At 35.1% G+C, this 20,718-nt stretch overlaps 1 protein-coding gene across 1 annotated transcript in view; it reads right to left on the minus strand.

Annotated features, from left to right (window-relative positions):
* Positions 1-8,208: 8,208 nt before the first annotated feature.
* Positions 8,209-20,718, minus strand: part of LOC591417 (cubilin) — a 75,764-nt gene continuing 63,254 nt past the window's right edge. Inside the window, exons 61-66 of the mRNA XM_030972123.1 lie at positions 20,460-20,607; positions 19,371-19,552; positions 18,399-18,567; positions 14,748-14,989; positions 12,954-13,096; positions 8,209-11,857 (exon numbers count right to left, since the gene is read on the minus strand). Coding sequence (XP_030827983.1) covers positions 12,977-13,096; positions 14,748-14,989; positions 18,399-18,567; positions 19,371-19,552; positions 20,460-20,607 — 861 coding nt within the window. The 3' untranslated portion in view covers positions 8,209-11,857; positions 12,954-12,976. The remainder of the gene's footprint in view (positions 11,858-12,953; positions 13,097-14,747; positions 14,990-18,398; positions 18,568-19,370; positions 19,553-20,459; positions 20,608-20,718) is intronic.

Raw genomic sequence — 20,718 nt, forward strand, 5'->3', positions numbered from 1 at the left:
TTGTAAAATCGCATATGCTTCCGATATGTTCATTTGAACCGAATGCATGACCCCATACCAAAACTTTGTAATACCTTTAACATGAATGTAAAAGTTGAAATTAAGCTATTAATTCGAGTAGCACTATAACTCTGCTATAATTATTAAAGATTAATTGTCGCATACAATACGTCCGGGGCCGGCTTAACAAGTCGTTATCCTCCATATTATGATACAATTTAAGTAAAATTTTGCCATCAAATTTTTAGCAAATTTAGGGCCCCAACACTTAACAGGGGCTTTAATAAATACATCCTGTTATCATTCAGTGCACTTGATTAAAATAAATAATGGATTCTCATTCTTGTGTGTGTTGAGCGTGCGAGACGATGTATAACATCATGAGATTAAGATGATAAGCTTGACTTTGGGAGATAATAACACCACCCCAAAAAAGAATAAAATTCCTCTCCTACTTTATAACGATATGTTTACTGTAAGAACTTATACGGCTACACAATCGGACTCAATACTGACAGATTTTCTTATTTAAGAGGACTTTGACACACTAATTTGATATATTTCTAACGCTTAGTCATTTACGAGCGTGTCCTTATTAATTCCCCGCTATAAATTATGTAAATTGAGGTTAAAATAAAAATTCCATTCTTTCCTGTAAGCAGTTTATTGAATTTTCATATCCGAATTAGTCCAACACTAATATCTGAGATTTTTTTTGGATAAGATATTCTGTCTTTTAAAAACTATTTCCTGCTTTTCTCTCCTCTCAATCTGTCGTTAACAACTATATTCTATGAAATATTAGTTGAAAATATCAGGTAATAATATTTTATGTAGACAAAATCGAAATATAATACCTTTTGTTTAGAAATAATTAAGCAAAATTAAGGCCATAAAATTCATTACAAGGGTAAATAATATTTACCAAGAAGAAAGAAAGCAAGCATGGTTATTTTGTGTTGGCTATTTATGTATGATGGGGATGCAGAGCAACCCTTGTTGTTATATACACTTGCTGCATTTCCCCTGTCTGATTAAATAGACATCATAAATGCCGTTCTGCTCTTGTTTACCCGACTCAAAACCGGAAAAAATCGCTGAAAAATGTACCAAAAATTGGACAAAATCTAACCACAAAAAAACCCTGACACTTTAAAAATTAGTACATACAAATCTTCCCATGCAGGCCGTAATGTTTTGAAATTTATTTCAGTTAAAATACGGAATTTAATATTTCAACGCTTTGTATGCTTTATTTATTTGATAGACTCCCCAAATGTTTGTATTATTAAAATGAAAAGAGTTCTCAATTTATCCCAGTCTTTTAATTGGGAACGAAAAAGTTTAATTTACCATTTTCTTGCGAGAAAAAGTGAGTTTATGAACATGATTTGAACATTTATTTTTGACACAAAACTCATAATGTTCTTTGTACTTGTTTTCTAAAAGAGTATAGGAAAATAAGACTATTTAGAGAGAAGATTGGGTTCTGGGTTCCGGTAAGGGTGAACATTTTTAGTGAGCTTTATCATTCTTCTTATCGTGGAAAGGTATCATAATAGAAATATCCGATATTCAATGCTTGGGCTAAAATTTAGGCCAAATAATATCATGTTGATATACTCCCAAATACGTATTTCTGTGTGCACTACTTTTCTGTGTGTGATATTTAGAATTATATTGTCAATTTCTTATAATATCTATGATTACAAAACCTCAAATAACATAATTTGCTTTATACGGAAACAAAACCAAATTTGTAAGTTTGTAAATCGGCAAAGCTGTTGAAAAGCTTTGTAATAATCATAGCAATTTGATGACAATCATAAATATTAATCTCTTTACAGACAAAACTCCTACTCATTCGGGGGGTATTTCTGAATAATACGGGGTACTACAAAATGCCAGAAGTAGCATTTTTTCGTTATCTATGAGATAACTCATGTATTTAGCTAAGTAAGTAGTACAATGGTTATTTTCTTCTAAACCAATACTCAGTTGTTGCCTACAGTATATTGCTCACATCATAACTAGTTGACATATAAATGAAGTGAAACCTCTTTGAATCTTTTCTTCTGCTTCTAATACTTAAAAGATTTTGACTACATATTCATGGATATTTTTAAATTTAAATCAATCTTAAATGTGTCAATGATGAGTTCATCCAGGAATTATAAGTTAGAATGACTTAAATGGAAGGGTTTATCAGCGCATTTAATGCAGAAGAGACGTATTTATAATGCACAGATGATATTCGACGCGTTCTCACTGCAACATTGATTCGAAAAAGGAAAATAATGGTACGTCTTTTTTTTTTCTTCAAATAAAAATCTTTGCTTTGTAGTTTTAACTTAAGCCCTTGTAGAATTCACACGAAACTTACGGGATACCACTATAACTTTACTTAAGAAACTTCAGTGTGGATGGTAGTGTCATTTTCGAAGATATTGCAAATCAAAATCACATTGAATATTTTTTTAGACACCCCGTATTCGATGCAGTGCGTGTAGTTTCTTTTGTATATGATGGGAAATGAGTGGGTACATAATTATATAGGACAAATAAGAACACTATGATTACAAAGATTACCCACTAACCACACCTTAATATCAAGCGATGAAGAGATGACTGTCATCCTCCATTATGTGATGCACACATATTTAAAAAGTACACGTCCGTTCCCATTGAAGTGTGTGTGAGTAATTTAAAGCAAATTTAAATTTATCTTTACTAAATGGTATTGTACCTCAAAAAATGAAAATTGCTAAGGTGGTTCCTATATTTAAATCTGGTAGTAAAGATGACTTGGGTAATTATCGCCCGATTTCCTTGCTTTCGTCGTTTTCAAAAATCTTAGAAAAGCTTATATATACTCGTACCTTTAAATTCATAACTAAATTTAATATATTATCGTCATCACAATATGGTTTCCGACGTAAACACTCCACAACTCATGCATTACTCATGTTCATTAATAAGATTGCATGTGCTATTGATAATATGTCCCATACTATTGGTATTTTCCTGGACTTCTCCAAGGCCTTCGACACAGTTAACCATGGCATTCTTATTATAAACTATCCCATTATGGGATCAGAGGGAAGGCCTTGGAGTGGTTCAGGAATTACCTCACAGATAGAATGCAATATGTTAATTTAAATGATCATGACTCATGTCTACGACACATCACTTGTGGTGTCCCGCAAGGATCCCTTCTTGGTCCGCTCTTGTTTCTACTTTACATTAATGATTTCCAATCTTCCTCCACCATTTTGTCATTCATACTTTTTGCCGATGATTCCAATATTTTCTTTACTCATCCAAATCCAAATATTATTGCTGACGTTGTAAACAATGAATTACTATCTGTTTTGGAGTGGATTAATGCCAATAAATTATCTCATAATGTGACTAAAACAAACTATATGCTTTTCAGTAACTCCATAACATCACTACCTGGTAACATTTCCATTAATGACACAAACATTTTATTTGTTGAACACACAAAATTTCTTGGTCTTGTTATAGACTGTAAACTTAATTGGAAAATGCACGTTGGAAATTTATGTAAACTTTTATCACGAAATACTGGCGTCATCAACAGACTTAAACACTTCTTTCCTCTTGATGTTCTGTTGAATCTATACTCCACCTTATTTTTCCCTTATTTAAATTACGGTATTTTAGCTTGGGGCAACTGCTCCAAGACTCAACTGCATAGTTTATTGGTCACTCAAAAAAGAGCCCTGAGAATAATTCACAATGTTGGTTTCCGGTCACATTCTAACATCTTATTTTTCATCAATAACCTTTTACATGTGTCTGATATATTTCTCTATAATTTGGGTATTTTCATGTATCAACTCACAACAAATGATTTGCCTGATTCTATTGCTTCTCTTTTCACTAAGAACTTGGATATTCATTCATACCCTACCAGGAAAAGGAATGATTTTCACATCCCCCTTTTACGCACTTCATTTTCTCAAAAAACTATTGTGTATGCTGGTCCGTCTTTTTGGAACAATCTTCATCCTGATTTACTTCACTCTTCTTCTGTTCATCAATTTAAATATAAACTTAAGTTACATTTGTTGAATGCATACAATATTAATGATGACTAGACATTTTATGTATAAGGTTCTTTTTTCTTATAACGTGTACCATTTTACAATTCATTTTACAATTCATTTGCAATTTTAGGCGTTCTTTTGCCTGTGTGACATAAGTTAATTTTTTTCAGGAAAGGAATGAATAATTCATGATTTCTATTGTTCGGTTATTGTAAACGTTCAGGTGGTGCAAACATGTGTGGTAGAGATAAGTGCATTCTCTGCTATTTATTGGCTCGTTACTCCTCTTCGTTTTAATGTATTTCTTTTTCTTTATTTTTTCTGTATTGTATTGTATTGAACTCGCAAACAATTATTTGTCGAATTACTGCCGTCTTAATTTAAATTGTGTACCTCTCGCTAGAGTAAACATTTTCTGTCCCTGTTATTTTTCAAGTCTCCCAGGAACCTATTCTTTACAAGCTCTGCTTTTCTATAGGTTCCTGCACATTTCACAGTTTGTACTTTTGTCTGGGTTTCCTTTAAATTATATTAGTTGTCAAACAGATGTGATGATTACCTTGTCAATTAATATAATCATTTTTTCAAATTATGAAACAATATGTATTTTATGTATATTTTGTTATCTGTATTATTTCTGCATGTGAAATGTGAAATCAATAAACTCAACTCAAATAAGAACAGTGTGTATAACGAATTGCGGCGTTTTCTCTGGAACATAATGTTTCCATATAAAAAGAAAATTGAGCCCCCGTCAAAGCATAATATGAAATGAGATCGCAGGTGCTAGGCTGATGGCCCCCAACACATATTTATGATACAATCTTGATCAAATCTACCAGCAAAAGACATTTTGATTCTTAAAATCTGCCCAGTAATTAAACGATCGATCATCACTGACAACGATTTACAATTACAGAGAACCAAAGAGCTGGAGAAAGAGAAGGAGAGAAACAGAGAGAGAGAGAGAGAGAGAGAGAGAGAGAGAGAGAGAGAGAGAGAGAGAGAGAGCACGTGCGGGTGCATGTTAACAAGTGCAGAAATCTACACGAATAAGGATTTGATCACCTTATAGCCAGGTATTAGCTCTTGTTATCAACTCAAAATGATAGGAAATTTGTCTCATGTCTCAAAGTTTTCATTGACCTATATATCAATCGCCACGCAATTGGTGCTGCCTATTTAAGATATCAAACCTGCAGTCCTGGAATGAAAAAATGGAAAATGAATGCCGTTTCTGTTCCCTTTATACAGAAACTCCTAGATGCTTCCATAAAATTCAACCAGCAAAATAATCAAACAAATAATCTGTATAGGTGCATGTTTTGTTTGGAGGAATTTTTTTTATAGAATGGTAGATTATTCTATATAGAGTAAGCATTGTATGGACGTATACCAGTCATATACAATTATTTCAATTATTTCAATTATTTCATATTTCAGACATTCTAAATGTCTTTCGATATTTCTGGGTGTGGTCGTTATGGGGAAGTAAACAAATTTAAAATCCTAGATTTAAACTGTCAAAAATTAGTTGTTTAAACAGTAGTATTAATTTTTAAAGGATTCTTTTAAAGTGTTCCGCGTACACGTTTTTCTATTCGTATTTTAATCAATGCTATTAATATTTGAATATTTATTTTGAGGGTGACTAATGGCCATTGATTTTATGTTTTACCCAGTAAGATCACTCAGTATTTTAAGTAATATTAATCAAATTTAACTGTTCATTTTCAAGCTCATTTACATAGCGTTGGAAAGGTAAAGATAAATAAATTTAATAGAGGAAAGTGAATGTGGTAGTGAATGTGGTATCCGAATACATGAAACAGCCTTTCTTCCTATGAGAAGTTTGACAATATTTATCTAATTTTCATAATTTTGATGGAAAGCCCATGACATCATCATTTGTAAATTATGCACATGTACAATAACGTATTTTACTAACGCAAACATTGGATCGCATGGCTAAGAAACGAAACCTTGATATTAGAAATTTGCTAGCTGACCCTCTCTCTATCTCCAGGAGTTTATTTGTGGCTCAATGATGGATGTCACTTAAAATGTTGTGCACACCCTCAGAAATCTCGGGCGATAGTCATTCCCCAAGCTACCTTACCAAGATTCTCCACCGATTCATCTTAGTCTACAGTTTACATTTTTATTTCTCAGATGGGTAGTAATAATAGAGCGTTTGTGTTTCATCCTATTTTCCAATGTCAGGAGTTTCATGAATTTCCATAAAAAGAATATTATGCGCCGATAGCCATTCGCCAAGCTTCCCTTTTAACCAGGATTCTTCACCGTTTCATCCTAGCCTATACCTTACATTTTAGTCCTTAGATGGGTTGTAATGACAAAGCGTTTGTGTTTCATCCTATTGGCCAATACCAGGAGTTTCATAAATGTATCGACATCTATTAAAGTATGATTTTTCTAACTTTAAATACATAGGTGCGCACAAACGCATCATGAATGCCATGAATGTGTGTATTGGGTATTTGCTGTTGAGGAAAAAACTTTGAAATAAGGACAAATAATTAATATGACAATAATGATGGTTCGTCTGTGTATAAAGTTAAAACTTGTCATTTCTCTACTTGAATTTGTAAGTGGGCCATCTTAGTTTGTAGACTGTTACATATATTTATTTTGTTGTGCAAGAAATAAAACTGTTTGTTCTCTGCCATTCATAAAAATATAGTTTGTTGTCTTATTTTGTTTGCAAACTGTTTGAAATTCTATACTTGGGATGAAAAGGCAGGACGAGGAGAAAAAACTAGAAAAAAAAAGAAGGGGGAAAGTATCTTTTATAAAAAATATTTTAATAGGAACATACAGAAGGGGGAAATGGACAGTAGAAAGAGTGGGGAAAAAAAGAAAGATAATGGGGTGGATAAGTATATAGGAAAAAGAAAAGAGAAAAATATGATCGGAGAGAGAAGAGAGGGAGAACGATGGAAAGCAATTGAGGAGAAAAGGAAACAAGGTGTGGAGGAAGAGAGGGAGAGAGAAGAGGAGATGACATGTGTGTGTGTGTGTGTGTGTGTGTGTGTGTGTGTGTGTGTGTGAGAGAGATAGAGAGAGATAGAGAGAGAGAGAAAAAAAAGGAGAGAAAGAGCGAGAGAGAGGTAGAGCATGAGAAGAGAGATTCGTGTGGGTGGATAACAAAAGAAAAAAGAGATCGGTGAGAAATAAAATTGCAAGAGCCCAACCTTAATATAACCAGTAATTGCATGAACCAGAATCGAGTGTCTAAAATAAGCAGCCGAATGACTATGAGCTCCCTTACACCCTTGCTTCAAACTTAAAAATTGATGAAGTACGTGGTGTATCGACAGTAGATATCTCATTTGCTTCTCCCCATTCAAAATTTACCACTTTTCACGGTCTCGGTGAGGAAAAGACACGTCCCTATATTGCCAACTAGACGCGAGACAACAAGTATTATGATGGAAAGAAATGTGTCAAATATATCTTACATCAAATGCCTCGGGCGGAGCGCAAGGGGGTTGTATAGACGGAGTGTTGGTACGACAGTGATTGCATTTATGATAGTCTCCGCCACTAAAAATGAAAGTAAAAATGAACGAATCAAAGCTTTTTATGTAAGTGGGTATACTTTTTGAAGACTTAATGAGGCGTGGGAGTGATGGAGTCTGAGGCTCACTAAAGCTGTCTACAATTCGTTTTATTAGTCTACGATAAAATTACCATGACAACTGTCAACAAAAATGCTTATGAAAACAATTGGGACCTACGTTAAGTATAACCCTCATTGTTATTTTTTTAACCTTAAATATTTATTTGATTGCATACCGGTAGTTCCGAAAAACAGGAGATGGAAATTTCCATAATTAATTAATTACTTTTATATATATACAAATGAATGTTCTAATCAAGTTTTCTTCCCTAAATGTAATAACTATTCATTGGCATCCGTTTTTTATATCCTGCAAAATATACAGTAAATTGAAATTGATGTTTAAAACAAATGTATTTTTCAGATTTACATTAAAGCACCAACACCATCAATGCAAACACGAATTAATACTTTATTCTATTATGGAAAATAATAATAACAGTAACAGTGAATTTGAAAGAGGCAAAATATGAAACAAAATAGATGAAGCAGTATTTTTTTTCCAAAAACTGAAAACTACTATTCTTTAATAATTCATCATATACATTTCATACTACATTCTAAGCACAGACGAACTGATTTTTTTTTCTTTTTCACAGCATTCCTTTTGAATAAATTTGATATGTAAAACAGAAAAGCACACATATACAAAGGTCATTTTATTATTAATACTAATGCTAGATCAGACATAGAGGCAGCTAAGAGAGGATACGGAATACGCCGCATCTTCACATAAATGTGGCTGGAATACACATACTTAACAGACTAGCAGTAGAATGACACAAAGTTTGATTGTGCATATGCTTTTTTCCAAAAATGAAGTACTAATAATAAACAGGTAACAAACATCCCAATGTCAAACAGACAAACATAAAACAAAAAAACATGCAAAGTTGATGATCAATAAACATTTAAATGTGGTACATTACAAACAATTACATCAAACCTTTGGAGGGAGTCACTAAACTACTTGTTAATTTGGAGGTAAAACTCTTCCTCACAATACGAAACTCACATCATTAACAGCATTGATCACTTCCAGATATCTTCATAGGCTTTATTAAATGCACACAGACTATAGTTCATCCACATGAAGAACTATTACAAAGTCTGAAAACTATCATCCCTGCGTGAAAACCTGTTCACCATGTTCAATATGAGTTTAGAGCACACCTATCATCAGCACAAAAATATGTTCTACCGTCATTACATATCATACTATAATCTCAATTTAACATCAACATTTGCACACTTTTTAGAGAAGCAATACATGAATTCAATACATTATTAAAAATACATTTTTGTCTGGAACATTCAAAATCTTTGTAAAAAATTGTAGAAAAGACATGTATAGTAAGAGGCGAGGTACTGATGAACAAATTTGGCACATACTTGTACTTTCAATATGATTTCTGTTACTTGTGTATTTACATAAATAGTACAAGGGAACACGGACATAGGATAATTTTACCTCACAGCTTAGAAGCTTTCATACATCAACCTTGTAATAAACTAGTCAAGATTTTCAACTATAAAACCACTGAATTTGGAAGCAACAACAGTTTTAGTACCTTTAAGTTGGATGTGATACCGTAAGTAGTGAATACAGTAGGCATTTGTGATAATTTTTTATTTTGTAAAGAATACAGTACACACAATAATCGCTAGTCACAAAGTTAGACATTTGAGGATAAGGTATTTCTCATTTTACAGTTATCATCAATGGATCATGATACTTGCACAACCATACAATTCACTGTTTGTAGAGGTACACAGCTTGATATTTTGCCACTATATTTCAAGGCCCCTCCCTCATCTGCTGAGAGCTAAAAGGGCATTATCTTGTATCCTTCAACATAGAGGAATTAACACCCTTCTGGCTCTCAACAGGGTCTGCTCTCACACTGACTAGAATTTAGAAAAAAATGCTTTAAAAAAGATAATCATGTTTTCCATGGTAATCCAAGCCCCTGCATACAATATAAAAACTGTGATACTTACGTGTATATATAGAGGTCTGAACACTGGACTTCTCAATATTGGGGAGTCGGCCAACAAGATATTATCTGCTTCAAATCAGTATGAATGTGAATATTAAGATAATCGGCTCCGCTTGAACACTGTTGGTTGTAGTTTACATGGGCAATAATTTGGATATGTTTGTACATATGCAATAAAGAGATAAATCGACATGTTATTGTACATAAATGCAACTGCATCTAACCGGTTGGACCGGTATTAGAAACAAAATACAACCAAACGTTTAACAGTTCAATGATAGTCGATTTGAAAGCAAAAATACCAGCATACCTTAACAACAATTTGTTTTAGTGATGACACAGCAAAAGTAATTGATATAAATTCTCTTTTTTTCCCTCTGTAACAGAAAGACAGTTTGTTTGTTTATTTACAATTGTACAATCCTCCACCCATTGCATTTTAATGTTACATTTAGTTTTTAGTCTATTCTATCAATCCATCAAAATCTAACACATTTATGGAAGATACAAGGTTAGGAAGACATTACATAACTAAGAGCAAAAATAACAGAAAAAAGCTATTATGTTTTTCTAGCTAGAACACCAATAGGAATTAGATGAGGGAGATTATTCATTTTGTGACTCTAAACTCAGATTGACAGATACAATCAATTCTTATCTAAAGAAGAACTAATCTAGCAGTGATGCAATTGCCAGTACTTGGTCTCAGCCTCTCTTTCATTCAAAAAGCTAGCAAAACGGGAGTAAACCTTAGATAATAGATTGAAATAAACTATTGTCTTTCATATTATTCAAAGATTGTATGCCTTTTTTTTATGTGTAAACAAAATTATTTCCTGTTTCTACAAAACAACCAATCAATGAGCCCATTTATCTGATTTCACCCCCCCCCCATTTCATAGTCATTCACCCACAGACATGTCCAATAATAAAAACAAAACCCAGACAATGTTAATTGTTATTAAGTACAAAATAATATCCCAACTGCACACTTTTACTGATTATTTCTGGCATAAGAATCATACTTGAATGAGAAGGCAATTTATGGCACTAATACTAATGATTTATTCTTTACAACGTAATTCAATGTAATTCTTTTCCTTAAATTCCAATTCAATAATTTTGAATCAAGTATATCTAAGTGTTGAGAAAGTTCACCTTAAACTGAAATACCCCCCCCCCCCCCACGGAATAACTGTCAATATCCACATCACTTATTTCTTCTTTTTCAACTTTACACGCCTTTAATAAAAGTATGGATTTTGTACTTTAAAATGTAAACATTAGCATACAGTGTGTATTAGTAGCTACTAATAGAAAAATAAATGTAGTTCAAACAAAAAATTACTAAAATGACTAATCTGTTGTGAGCACACTTTGGTCTTGTCATTAAATACTTGTACAGATTGGAAGAAATGTAGCACACTGAAAGTTTGAAACAAGGCATATATGAGAGAATACATTGTAAATACTGAATTTTAACAAGGTAATATTCCTATCGTTTTGCATATCATGTTGGTGGAGAAAAGCACACTAGAAGCTGAATACTGTTAACATCTACCACTTGCATGTCAGTCTTTTCATAAAAAGAGGAAGTATTTTACGACTGAAAATAAGATAAATGTGATTAATCTTTTGGTTACAAGATCCACAGGCTCTACATGCAGGAAGCACACATTTAGACAAGTTACATACAGAATGCATATCATATATCATTAATATATTCTTTGATAAACATCTTGATAAACATCTATGTAAATGATTTAAGAAGACACTATACACTGAACACTCATCAAAATATATTTTCTCACTTCATTTACAATATATTTTCATTTTTTAATATCATTCATGTGCAGTAGAATTATTCATGAATACAAAACGATCTTCCACATTATAGTACTTTAATTATATTCATATACTCTTCTCACAACTGCATTTGATTAACAAAATGACTCTACATATGACACATGAGAATAGAATACCGATATAAAAATGCATAGTGTGATTGAGACGGTATGAAGTATTGATCCAATATGGAAGACCATGGGAATGTGTGAATCAAGTAGTCTCCTTCCTGTCAAATTTCTCACTTTTGATGAAGATGCATTGATTAAGGAGCGTCTTGCAAGAAAAGTTATAATCTGTCAAGGTAAGGACAAAAAAGGGAATATTATTACAAAATAGCACTTTCAAATTGTTCCCATCCTCTCTACTACCCTTATTTCCTCCCTCTTATAAACACTCTCCTTCTCTCTCTCTAAAAAAACTTCCTTTCTTCATCACCCATCTCTCCTAATATAATCTGTACTACTTTCTGTTATGTTGATATTTTGATACACAAAATGGAGAAGGAGAATTCGCCTAATTTCATTCTTGATCTCATAACATCACCTAACACCGTAAAGAAAAATGTTTAATTTAATTTCTCATTTACCATCCTACTTAACATAGGTTGAATGGCTTAAAATAGAGCACTTCTTTAGCTTGTCAATGGCAAATAAACAGAAGGTCTTGTATAATTACAGAAATTGTCAAATTTGTATTTGAATGAAAGCATGAAATCAGCTGTTCTTTTCATGTGAGAGCGATAAAGAGATAAAGATATAACAAGATGTCAATGACATTGCCGATCATTCTTGCTCATCATCAGAGTTATCAGCTGCCTATCAAGTAATAGCAAAGCTACTAATATCGAATTCTATTCAAGCCCCCCCCCCCCCCCCCATTCAAACCTTTTACACAGATACAAAGTGAGGTGAAAAAGGAATTCTCAACTGTTGAAAGAATCTCAATTTTTTCATATTCTTTGATACAAATGACTGAGGAGAATTTGCTACAGGTACATGTAAACTTTTGTTCTTCATTATATTATAACACATATCACCCAAAATAGGAATCATGATTTTAATCTCTTATATACTATCCTATTTCCCTCAATTTTACGGATTTATCAAAACAAAAAAAACAAGGAAGAGAAAATTTGTTTCAAAATCTTGTCACAGATAGATGAAATAATCATTCAAGTAAAAAAAATCAATTAATTGCATGTAAGCATGAAAATCAGCTGTTCTTTTCATGCGTCGGCCATCAAGAGATGTCAGTGACATTGTCAACCATTCATTTTGTACGTCGATCCTGCGCATAGTCAGCTGTCTATCAAAGAGGCACAAATAAATGTTGAGATAGCAAAGTGTTGAATTCTTTTCAACACAAATACAATATGAGTTGAATAATTACCTTTGGTAGCTAGGGGAGTTCTCTCAGCTGTCGAATGTAGCTCTGAATCCTGTGTACTGGTAGTCTCCTGTAGGGTTTTGTCCGTTCGTTGTAAACCTCACAAAGAGATCCCTGCCTGAAGCTACAATATCAGCAGGGGGCGACTGCATGAAGAGGAAAAAAGTCATATTCAAGAATGATTGAGGCTATTTTGAAACTAATTACCTGTATGCCAGTCATCTCTAGAGAGCAATAAATTATTGAACAACATATTATCTCCTGTAGCAATTGCTCTTAGGTAATTGTCTACACTAAATGTTCAACTTCATCTTCAATTCATTTTTGCAGCTTTGAAAAAACAGAGTGATTATTCAATCATTTGCAATCTGCAAGACAATAAATAATTCATCATTTCCACTAACTGTATGATCCAGGGGTAGCTTACTGCGCAATCACTCCGATTAAGGAGGTATGAAACAAATAAAACATCTGCCTTCTTCGTTTAGGGTAATAATAGATTTTTTTTATCCAATAATACACTTCTAGACAAATCTTCAATAGAAACATTTTGCTGCTATAGAATTTCCTGTGCATAATCTTTAAAAATTATATTTATAACTTCTCATTTGATGTAACCTGGATATGGTAGTTCATTTATTTTCCACAATAATATAAAAGTAACTAGATGGAACTTCGACTGCACGCAGTCGAAAATGATGCCTCCGTCATGGAGCAATTTTACAAACCAAAACAGAAGAAATTTTTTGAATTCAAGTTCAATGGTAATCCATTAACAGGTTCTTACAATATCGTGAATACAAGCAATTTCTCATATACATATATGACCCTTTGATCTTTGACCTCATGACCCTAAAATCTACTCAGTTCATTGGCTCTGCAAGATGTCCTGAGTTAAATAGTAATCCATCTGTCAGTTCTAATGAGAAAGCGTTCACAAGCTATTTTTGCATACATAATGAGCCCATGACCTTTGACCTTATCTTATGAACCAAGAATCTACTCAGTTCATTGGCTCTGCAAGTAACATACATGATCTAAGTTTAGCAGGAATCCATCAATCGCTTCTTGAGATAATGCGATCACGAGCTGTTTTTGCATACATAATGTGCGCTGTGGCCTTTGACCTTTGACCTCGTGACCCCAAAATTTAATCAGTTCATTGGCTCTGCAAGATACATACATGACCAAAGTTTGGCAGGAATCCATCAATCGGTTCTTCAGATAACGCGATCACGAGCTGTTTTTGCATACATAATGAGCCCTGTGACCTTTGACCTTTGACCACGTGACCCCAGAATCTACTCAGTTCATCGGCTCTGCAAGATACATACATGGCCAAAGTTTGGCAGGAATCCATCAATCGGTTCTTCAGATAACGCGATCACGAGAACGGGACGTACGTACGTACAGACGTACGTACGGACGGACAGACAACCCAAAAACATAATGCCTCCGGCTACTTCGTAACGGAGGCATAAAATAGTGTATAAATGGATAAAAGGCATGTAGGGGAGACTTGAGCAAGAATAAAATACACTTAGAATACAATAAAAATACTAGCAAAAGTCATCAGTGAATTATAATGATATTCATGAACAAAAATCCTAAATATTTTATTGTGCTCTACATCAAAGACAAAACTAAAATTCACATCACACAAAAGAAAAGCCATTGGATATGAAATTCAACCACATCGATATCTCCTTCACCCCAGCCAGCAGCACTAAAGCATGACATAACAACACCGTTCCATCTCAACAAAGATTATGAGAGACAAGGGACAAAACCACTCACCGTTCCACAATAGCGCCCTCGCAGACGAGCCGTTGCATCCGCACCATCGTAGACCTCGATCACATCCTCGTTACACACCCCTTCGGTGCCCTCTATGTTGAATGTGGTGAAGGATAGGGTAACAGGTTGCCCCCCTGCAGGAACCTTGATCATCCACTCACATGTTTGACTGGTAGGGTAGACAGCAGGGTGCATGGGACTGGTGAAGCTACCGTGCTGACCGCTTAGCGAACCTCCACAACCTGTTGGACATTGATTGAAGGTTTGATATATGTTAGATGATGCTTTGACAAGTTTACTGCTTCAGTTTACCTCCACAACTTATTAGGGGTCAAGCATGACAATGATTTTACATGTTAGGAGGATTCTTTAACACACAAATCACACAATTAGAAATTTAATTACCTCCACAAGCTGTTAATTATTATGATAGGGGAAATCTTAATTTTCTAGACATTAAATATGAGATCACTAAAGTTAAATGTGAATCTCAATTGGCAATTGGATTAGTGAATTGTGACGTAATCGAGGACGACTTTCCTGTTTATTTTGTACAGAAATACCATTAATTTTGGTTTTCTCCTTAGTGCCCTACTGAAATACATTATGGATAGTAAATATATTTATAGATCTTTTAAAAAGAAAAGACCCTCCTGAATCATACCTTTTGAAAGAAATTGTTTTAATTTTAATCGATTTGTGTGTTGGGAGCAAATGGGAAAGTTGTCAAGGACAACATCACCATGACATTATCGATTCAGTCACTTTAAAGTTCCCATACGTATAGCGATTACAACTTTCAAAATTTCATAGCTTTCTTTGTTTTGCTCAAACATTCACCAGTCTGCTTCTCTGATATTTCCGCTTTCTTTAAAGTTGGATTTCTCTTGAAGATTCTCTGCCAAAAGAATTCTTCAACAAACAAATCACCAGTATCACAATATTCATAGCTTACCTCTCCTCCCCCCCCCCCTCAACAACCTGAAAAGGTTCAGCATGACACCAATTTGATAGATGTTTAGAAGATTCTTTCACAAAAAAAGTCTTTCAAAAACAAATCTCATAACTCTATTGACACAATGTTCCATTCACTTCCTGATCTATCTTGTCCATCTGCTTCCGCGGAGCATTACAACTCATCTTTGCGGACGTTGATTGATAAGCACGCTCCAATCCAGGTCAAGACTGTATCAATCAGACCTGATGCGCCATGGTTTACCGATGATATCCAGGAAGCCAAGAGGCGAAGGCGTCGTGCGGAACGTCGTTCGATCAAGTCTGGACTTTTTGTTGATAGAGAGCTGTACCGCCGTGAATGCGAGTCATATTATGAGTGCATCTTCAATGCGAAGTCAGCGTATCTCAAAGATCTCATCAAGAATGCTGACACTAAAGAACTGTTTCGTCTTGTGAAGACACTCTCAACGCCCACTCAATCTTCACCTCTTCCAGATCATTCTTCTGATAGTGAACTCGCCAACAGATTTGCTACATTCTTCAGGGAAAAAGTCGCCAAAGTTGTATCCTCTTTCCCTAATGTAGTACCAGCACCAGCTTCAAGATCTTTTGCTTCAGGCCCTCGTCATGAACTCTCTGATTTCTGCCTTGTATCCCTCTCACAAGTCAGGAAGCTCATCACTTCACTTCCTTCTAAACACTGTAAGCTAGATCCGATTCCTACCTGGCTTCTAAAGGAAGTCCTCGATGAACTCCTTCCTCACATAACCAAACTGTTCAATCTCTCGTTATCATCCGGAATAGTTCCAGAGTCTTTTAAGACTTCTCTGCTTCTTCCCCTCCTAAAGAAGCCGAGTCTCGACACGAATGGACTTAAGAACTACAGGCCCATCGCAAACCTGCCATTCCTTGGGAAGGTTTTGGAACGTATTGTGTCACTACAGCTGAAAGCCCACATTGACAATCTCGGTTTGTTTCCAATCCACCAATCTGCCTATCGGAATCATCATTCTACTGAGACTGCAACTGTCAAGGTCCTAAATGACCTACTTCTAGCTGTAGATAAGGGTAATGAAGCTGTCCTCATCTTGCTTGATTACACTGCCGCATTTGACACTATCAACCACGACCTGTTACTCCATCGCTTAGAGAACGACTTCTCCATCACCGGCACCGTACTTCAATGGATTCGCTCCTATCTCATGCACCGAACTCAGAAGGTGATCATCAATGACACCAACTCGGAATCATTTCCCCTCATCTGCGGCGTTCCTCAGGGTTCCGTGGTCGGCCCCCTCCTGTTTATTCTTTACACCAGCCCTCTCTCAAATGTTATTAACCTTCATCAGAATATTCAACACACTATGTATGCAGACGACACCCAGATTTATGTAACTCTTCACCCAAACAGCAGGACAGTAGCCGCGAACAAACTCACCAGTTGCCTCAATGAAATCAAAACCTGGTCTTTTCAAAACTGTCTCTGCCTTAATGATTCAAAATCTGAAATGATTCATATTACTTCTAAATTTCGGAACTCAGACCCCTTTCCTGATCTTGTTATGAGTGATGGATCTCTCAGTTGTTGTGCTTCTGTGCGTGACCTTGGTTTAAATATTGACAGCAATCTTACTTTCAAACAACACATTAGTAATATTTGTAAGTCTGCTTCCTTTGGTATATATAAGATCAGTAGAATCAGGAGGCTACTTGACCGACCCACAACTTCAAAATTAGTCCATGCTTTTGTCTCGACCCATATCGATTACTGTAATTCTTCTCTTTCTGGCCTCCCTCAGTCACATCTAGTCCCACTTCAAAGGGTACAGAATAGCGCTGCTCGGCTTGTGACTCTCTCGCGTAAATCAGAGCACATAACTCCAATATTGAACTCACTACATTGGCTTAAAATTCACCACCGCATATCCTTCAAAATTCTTCTCCTGTGCTACAAAGCTATCAATGGCTTAGCCCCCTCTTACCTTTCCGATCTCATATCCTTACGTTCCCGTACGTCGTCACGAACACTTCGTTCATCTTCCACATTACTGTTAACACCTGGACCCCGCACTAACACCCGGTATGGTGACCGCGCCTTTTCAGTTATTGCCCCCGCTCTCTGGAACAAACTGCCCGCCTTTATTCACTGCGCCCCCTCTGTATCTCAATTCAAATCTCTACTCAAAACCTATCTTTTCAAATTGTAAATTGCAGTTGTGCGTCGGTCAATGGAGGTGCGCACCATATTTGTCTTTATTTAGTTGATTGCCACTGTTTTTCTTACCTTATCTATGTTACTTTTGTATTTTTGCTTTTTCTTCTTTTCTTTTTGCTAATTTAATTCTACGGGTTATAGTCTTCTCTTAATCAGAACACTGTGCGCTTAGAAACATCAGTATTAAGCGCCTAATAAATGTTATGTATTATTATTATTATTATTATAATTATACATGCAACTTACCTCCACTATGTGCTGGGCTAAGTATCGTGTAGATATGAGTGATACTATACGGATTCTTTGCCAATGCTCATAATTATACATTTATTTTGTGGCAGTTTCAGCTGAACAAGAAAGACAACTAGCAAATTGCCATTTTATCAGCTTTCGTTTAACTATACATTGCAATGGAAACAAGACAGTAGACCAGTAAATCAAAATCAAAAATCCATAAAATAGCATTAAAGTGAGCTTGCCTTGGACACTAGATGATGTGAATGAGGCATCGTAACCACCACGTGTCACTGAACTATCTGTTACAAAGCGTATGAAAAGATCATTCCCACTGGCAAAGATAGGTTGAGGAAGGACATCACCACAGTATGTGCCTACCACAGCAGCATTGGCATCTGATCCATTATACACCTATACATGACAAGAATAACAATAATGATAATATTAACAGCAACAACAGCATTAGAGGCACTAAAACAAATTATATATCTCTCTTTAGTATGATGAATAAATCTAGTCATCTGATTGGTCGAAATTGGAGTCGTGATTTTAGAAAGATGCCAGTTGCCCCGGGTAACGGGCCGCATAGTTAAATTTGGCTGAAATCCCCATTGGTTTACATGTAAAAAGTTTGTTTGTACAAGCGCGGATACTATAAAGTGCAGTGTGTGTGCGATTCCCAATTAACGTAACATTCAGGCAACTTTCCAGCGAAGATTTACAGACAGTGTCTCAGATTTTCTGTGATGTTTTAACCAATCTTTACTCAAGAAAAGGATAAGGTGAGAATTCTTTGTAGATTTTTTGTGAATTGGGTTTATAAAAGATATATGGACTGCTTTAATGTTTGAAGCATAGCTGTTTCTATACTGGCTGTCGGGGATGTTACATCCTGCTATGACCCCTTGGCGTGCCGCTATAATTAGGACATGTAGCTGGTGAACGCCAAAAAAAGTCATTCGGGTATGAGAAATTTCATGTATTATTCAGTAATATCACCAATAATTATGGTTACGGCTGAATCCATGCAATTTTCTTTTTTCCACATTTCATCCATGCTTTCTTGTATCACTACCATTAGTCAAAGTCACATCAAAGAGATTTTTCTCTAACAGATGGAATATATGGATAAATGTTGTATGTTGCACAGGATCACATTGCATAAAATCACCTTTTAGCATTCCGTATCTTTACATGCCACCTAGTCAGCTTACCGTTACACTGTCATAGACACAGTCTGGATGGGACTCTACATCAAAGTGATTGAAGTAGAGAGAGATGTATGTCCCTACTGGGCTGGTAACACGTATGCTACAGTCATGGCCATTGCTATACACACTGGGATATCCAGGCGTCATGATGGTGCCATGGGTTTGGTTATAATTCCTGTTGCAATCTGTAGGAGAAAATATTGTCAAACAGAACTTAAAGAGTAATCCTTCAGAAAAAATTAAAATAAATATACTGAATATGGCACAGTGAAATGGGAGGCAGAATGCTAATTTTGACCATTTGCCTGCATTATTACTTCTGATTATTTACAAAATAATTTCTTACAAATGTTATCCTCATCCTCAAAAAATGTGTGTAGGCCTATAGCATCTCACTTTATGCACTGCATATAAAATACAAATGGTAAAGGAAAGTTGAGCAACAAATCAAACAAATATAAAATGGCAAGAAAACAACAAAAAACTCAAGAAAGTGATGAAGAAAAATATTCAAAGTAGAAGAAAAATATGAAGGAAAGTATTAGATGTAAATGGGGAGAAGGATGAACTGAACTGGAAAAGGATGACAACTACATAAGACAAGATAAAAGACAATAGAATAGACAAAGATTGACAAATTGTTATTCACCTTTACAAGGACAAAAGGCTGGTACTTCAGCTCCATTACAGATACAGTACTGGACTTACTTTCTATCTTGACTTCATGAATGGAATCTTTATATAATATTGGATGGCTTAGAGTGTGATAATATTGAATGAGTCGGAGACAAGTCCAATATTGCCATAGCGAGAGCAATATATTCTTGTATCACACAAAAACAAAGCCATATTTAATATTAGTATTATCATCTAGGCCTAGGCTTCATCAGGCTGACTAGCCAAATAACAAAATTTGTTCTCGTGTGATATCAATATCGATAGTTGAAGTTCACGGATGACTGAGCAATACGAAAACAATATTGATCAGTCATCCGGGTACTGCGCTCAAGATATTAAATACACTGATTTATTGTACCACTTGGAAGCCGTAAATAGATAATAACCTTCTTTATTTACTGATCTGCTTTTTACCTGCTATGGAATATTGCAAAGAGAATCCTTTAGCTGTGGTAGATGAAACAGCATCTGAGTAGAAGTACACCTGGGCGGTTTGTCCACTGGAATCAAAGGTTGGTGGGAGGCTTGAACCACAGTGCCTCATTACTCGACCATCCAATCCCTGCAGAGAAAAATGTTTCCATCATTAGCTCCACAATAAAAAAGACAAGTGGTACATGTAGGGATTCTCTGCCACATTCCACTGTTGTTAACCCCCCCCCCCCCAAAAAAA

This window comes from Strongylocentrotus purpuratus, unplaced genomic scaffold (genome assembly GCF_000002235.5).
Source record: "Strongylocentrotus purpuratus isolate Spur 01 unplaced genomic scaffold, Spur_5.0 spur5_scaffold_6, whole genome shotgun sequence".
Lineage (NCBI taxonomy): Eukaryota > Metazoa > Echinodermata > Echinoidea > Camarodonta > Strongylocentrotidae > Strongylocentrotus > Strongylocentrotus purpuratus.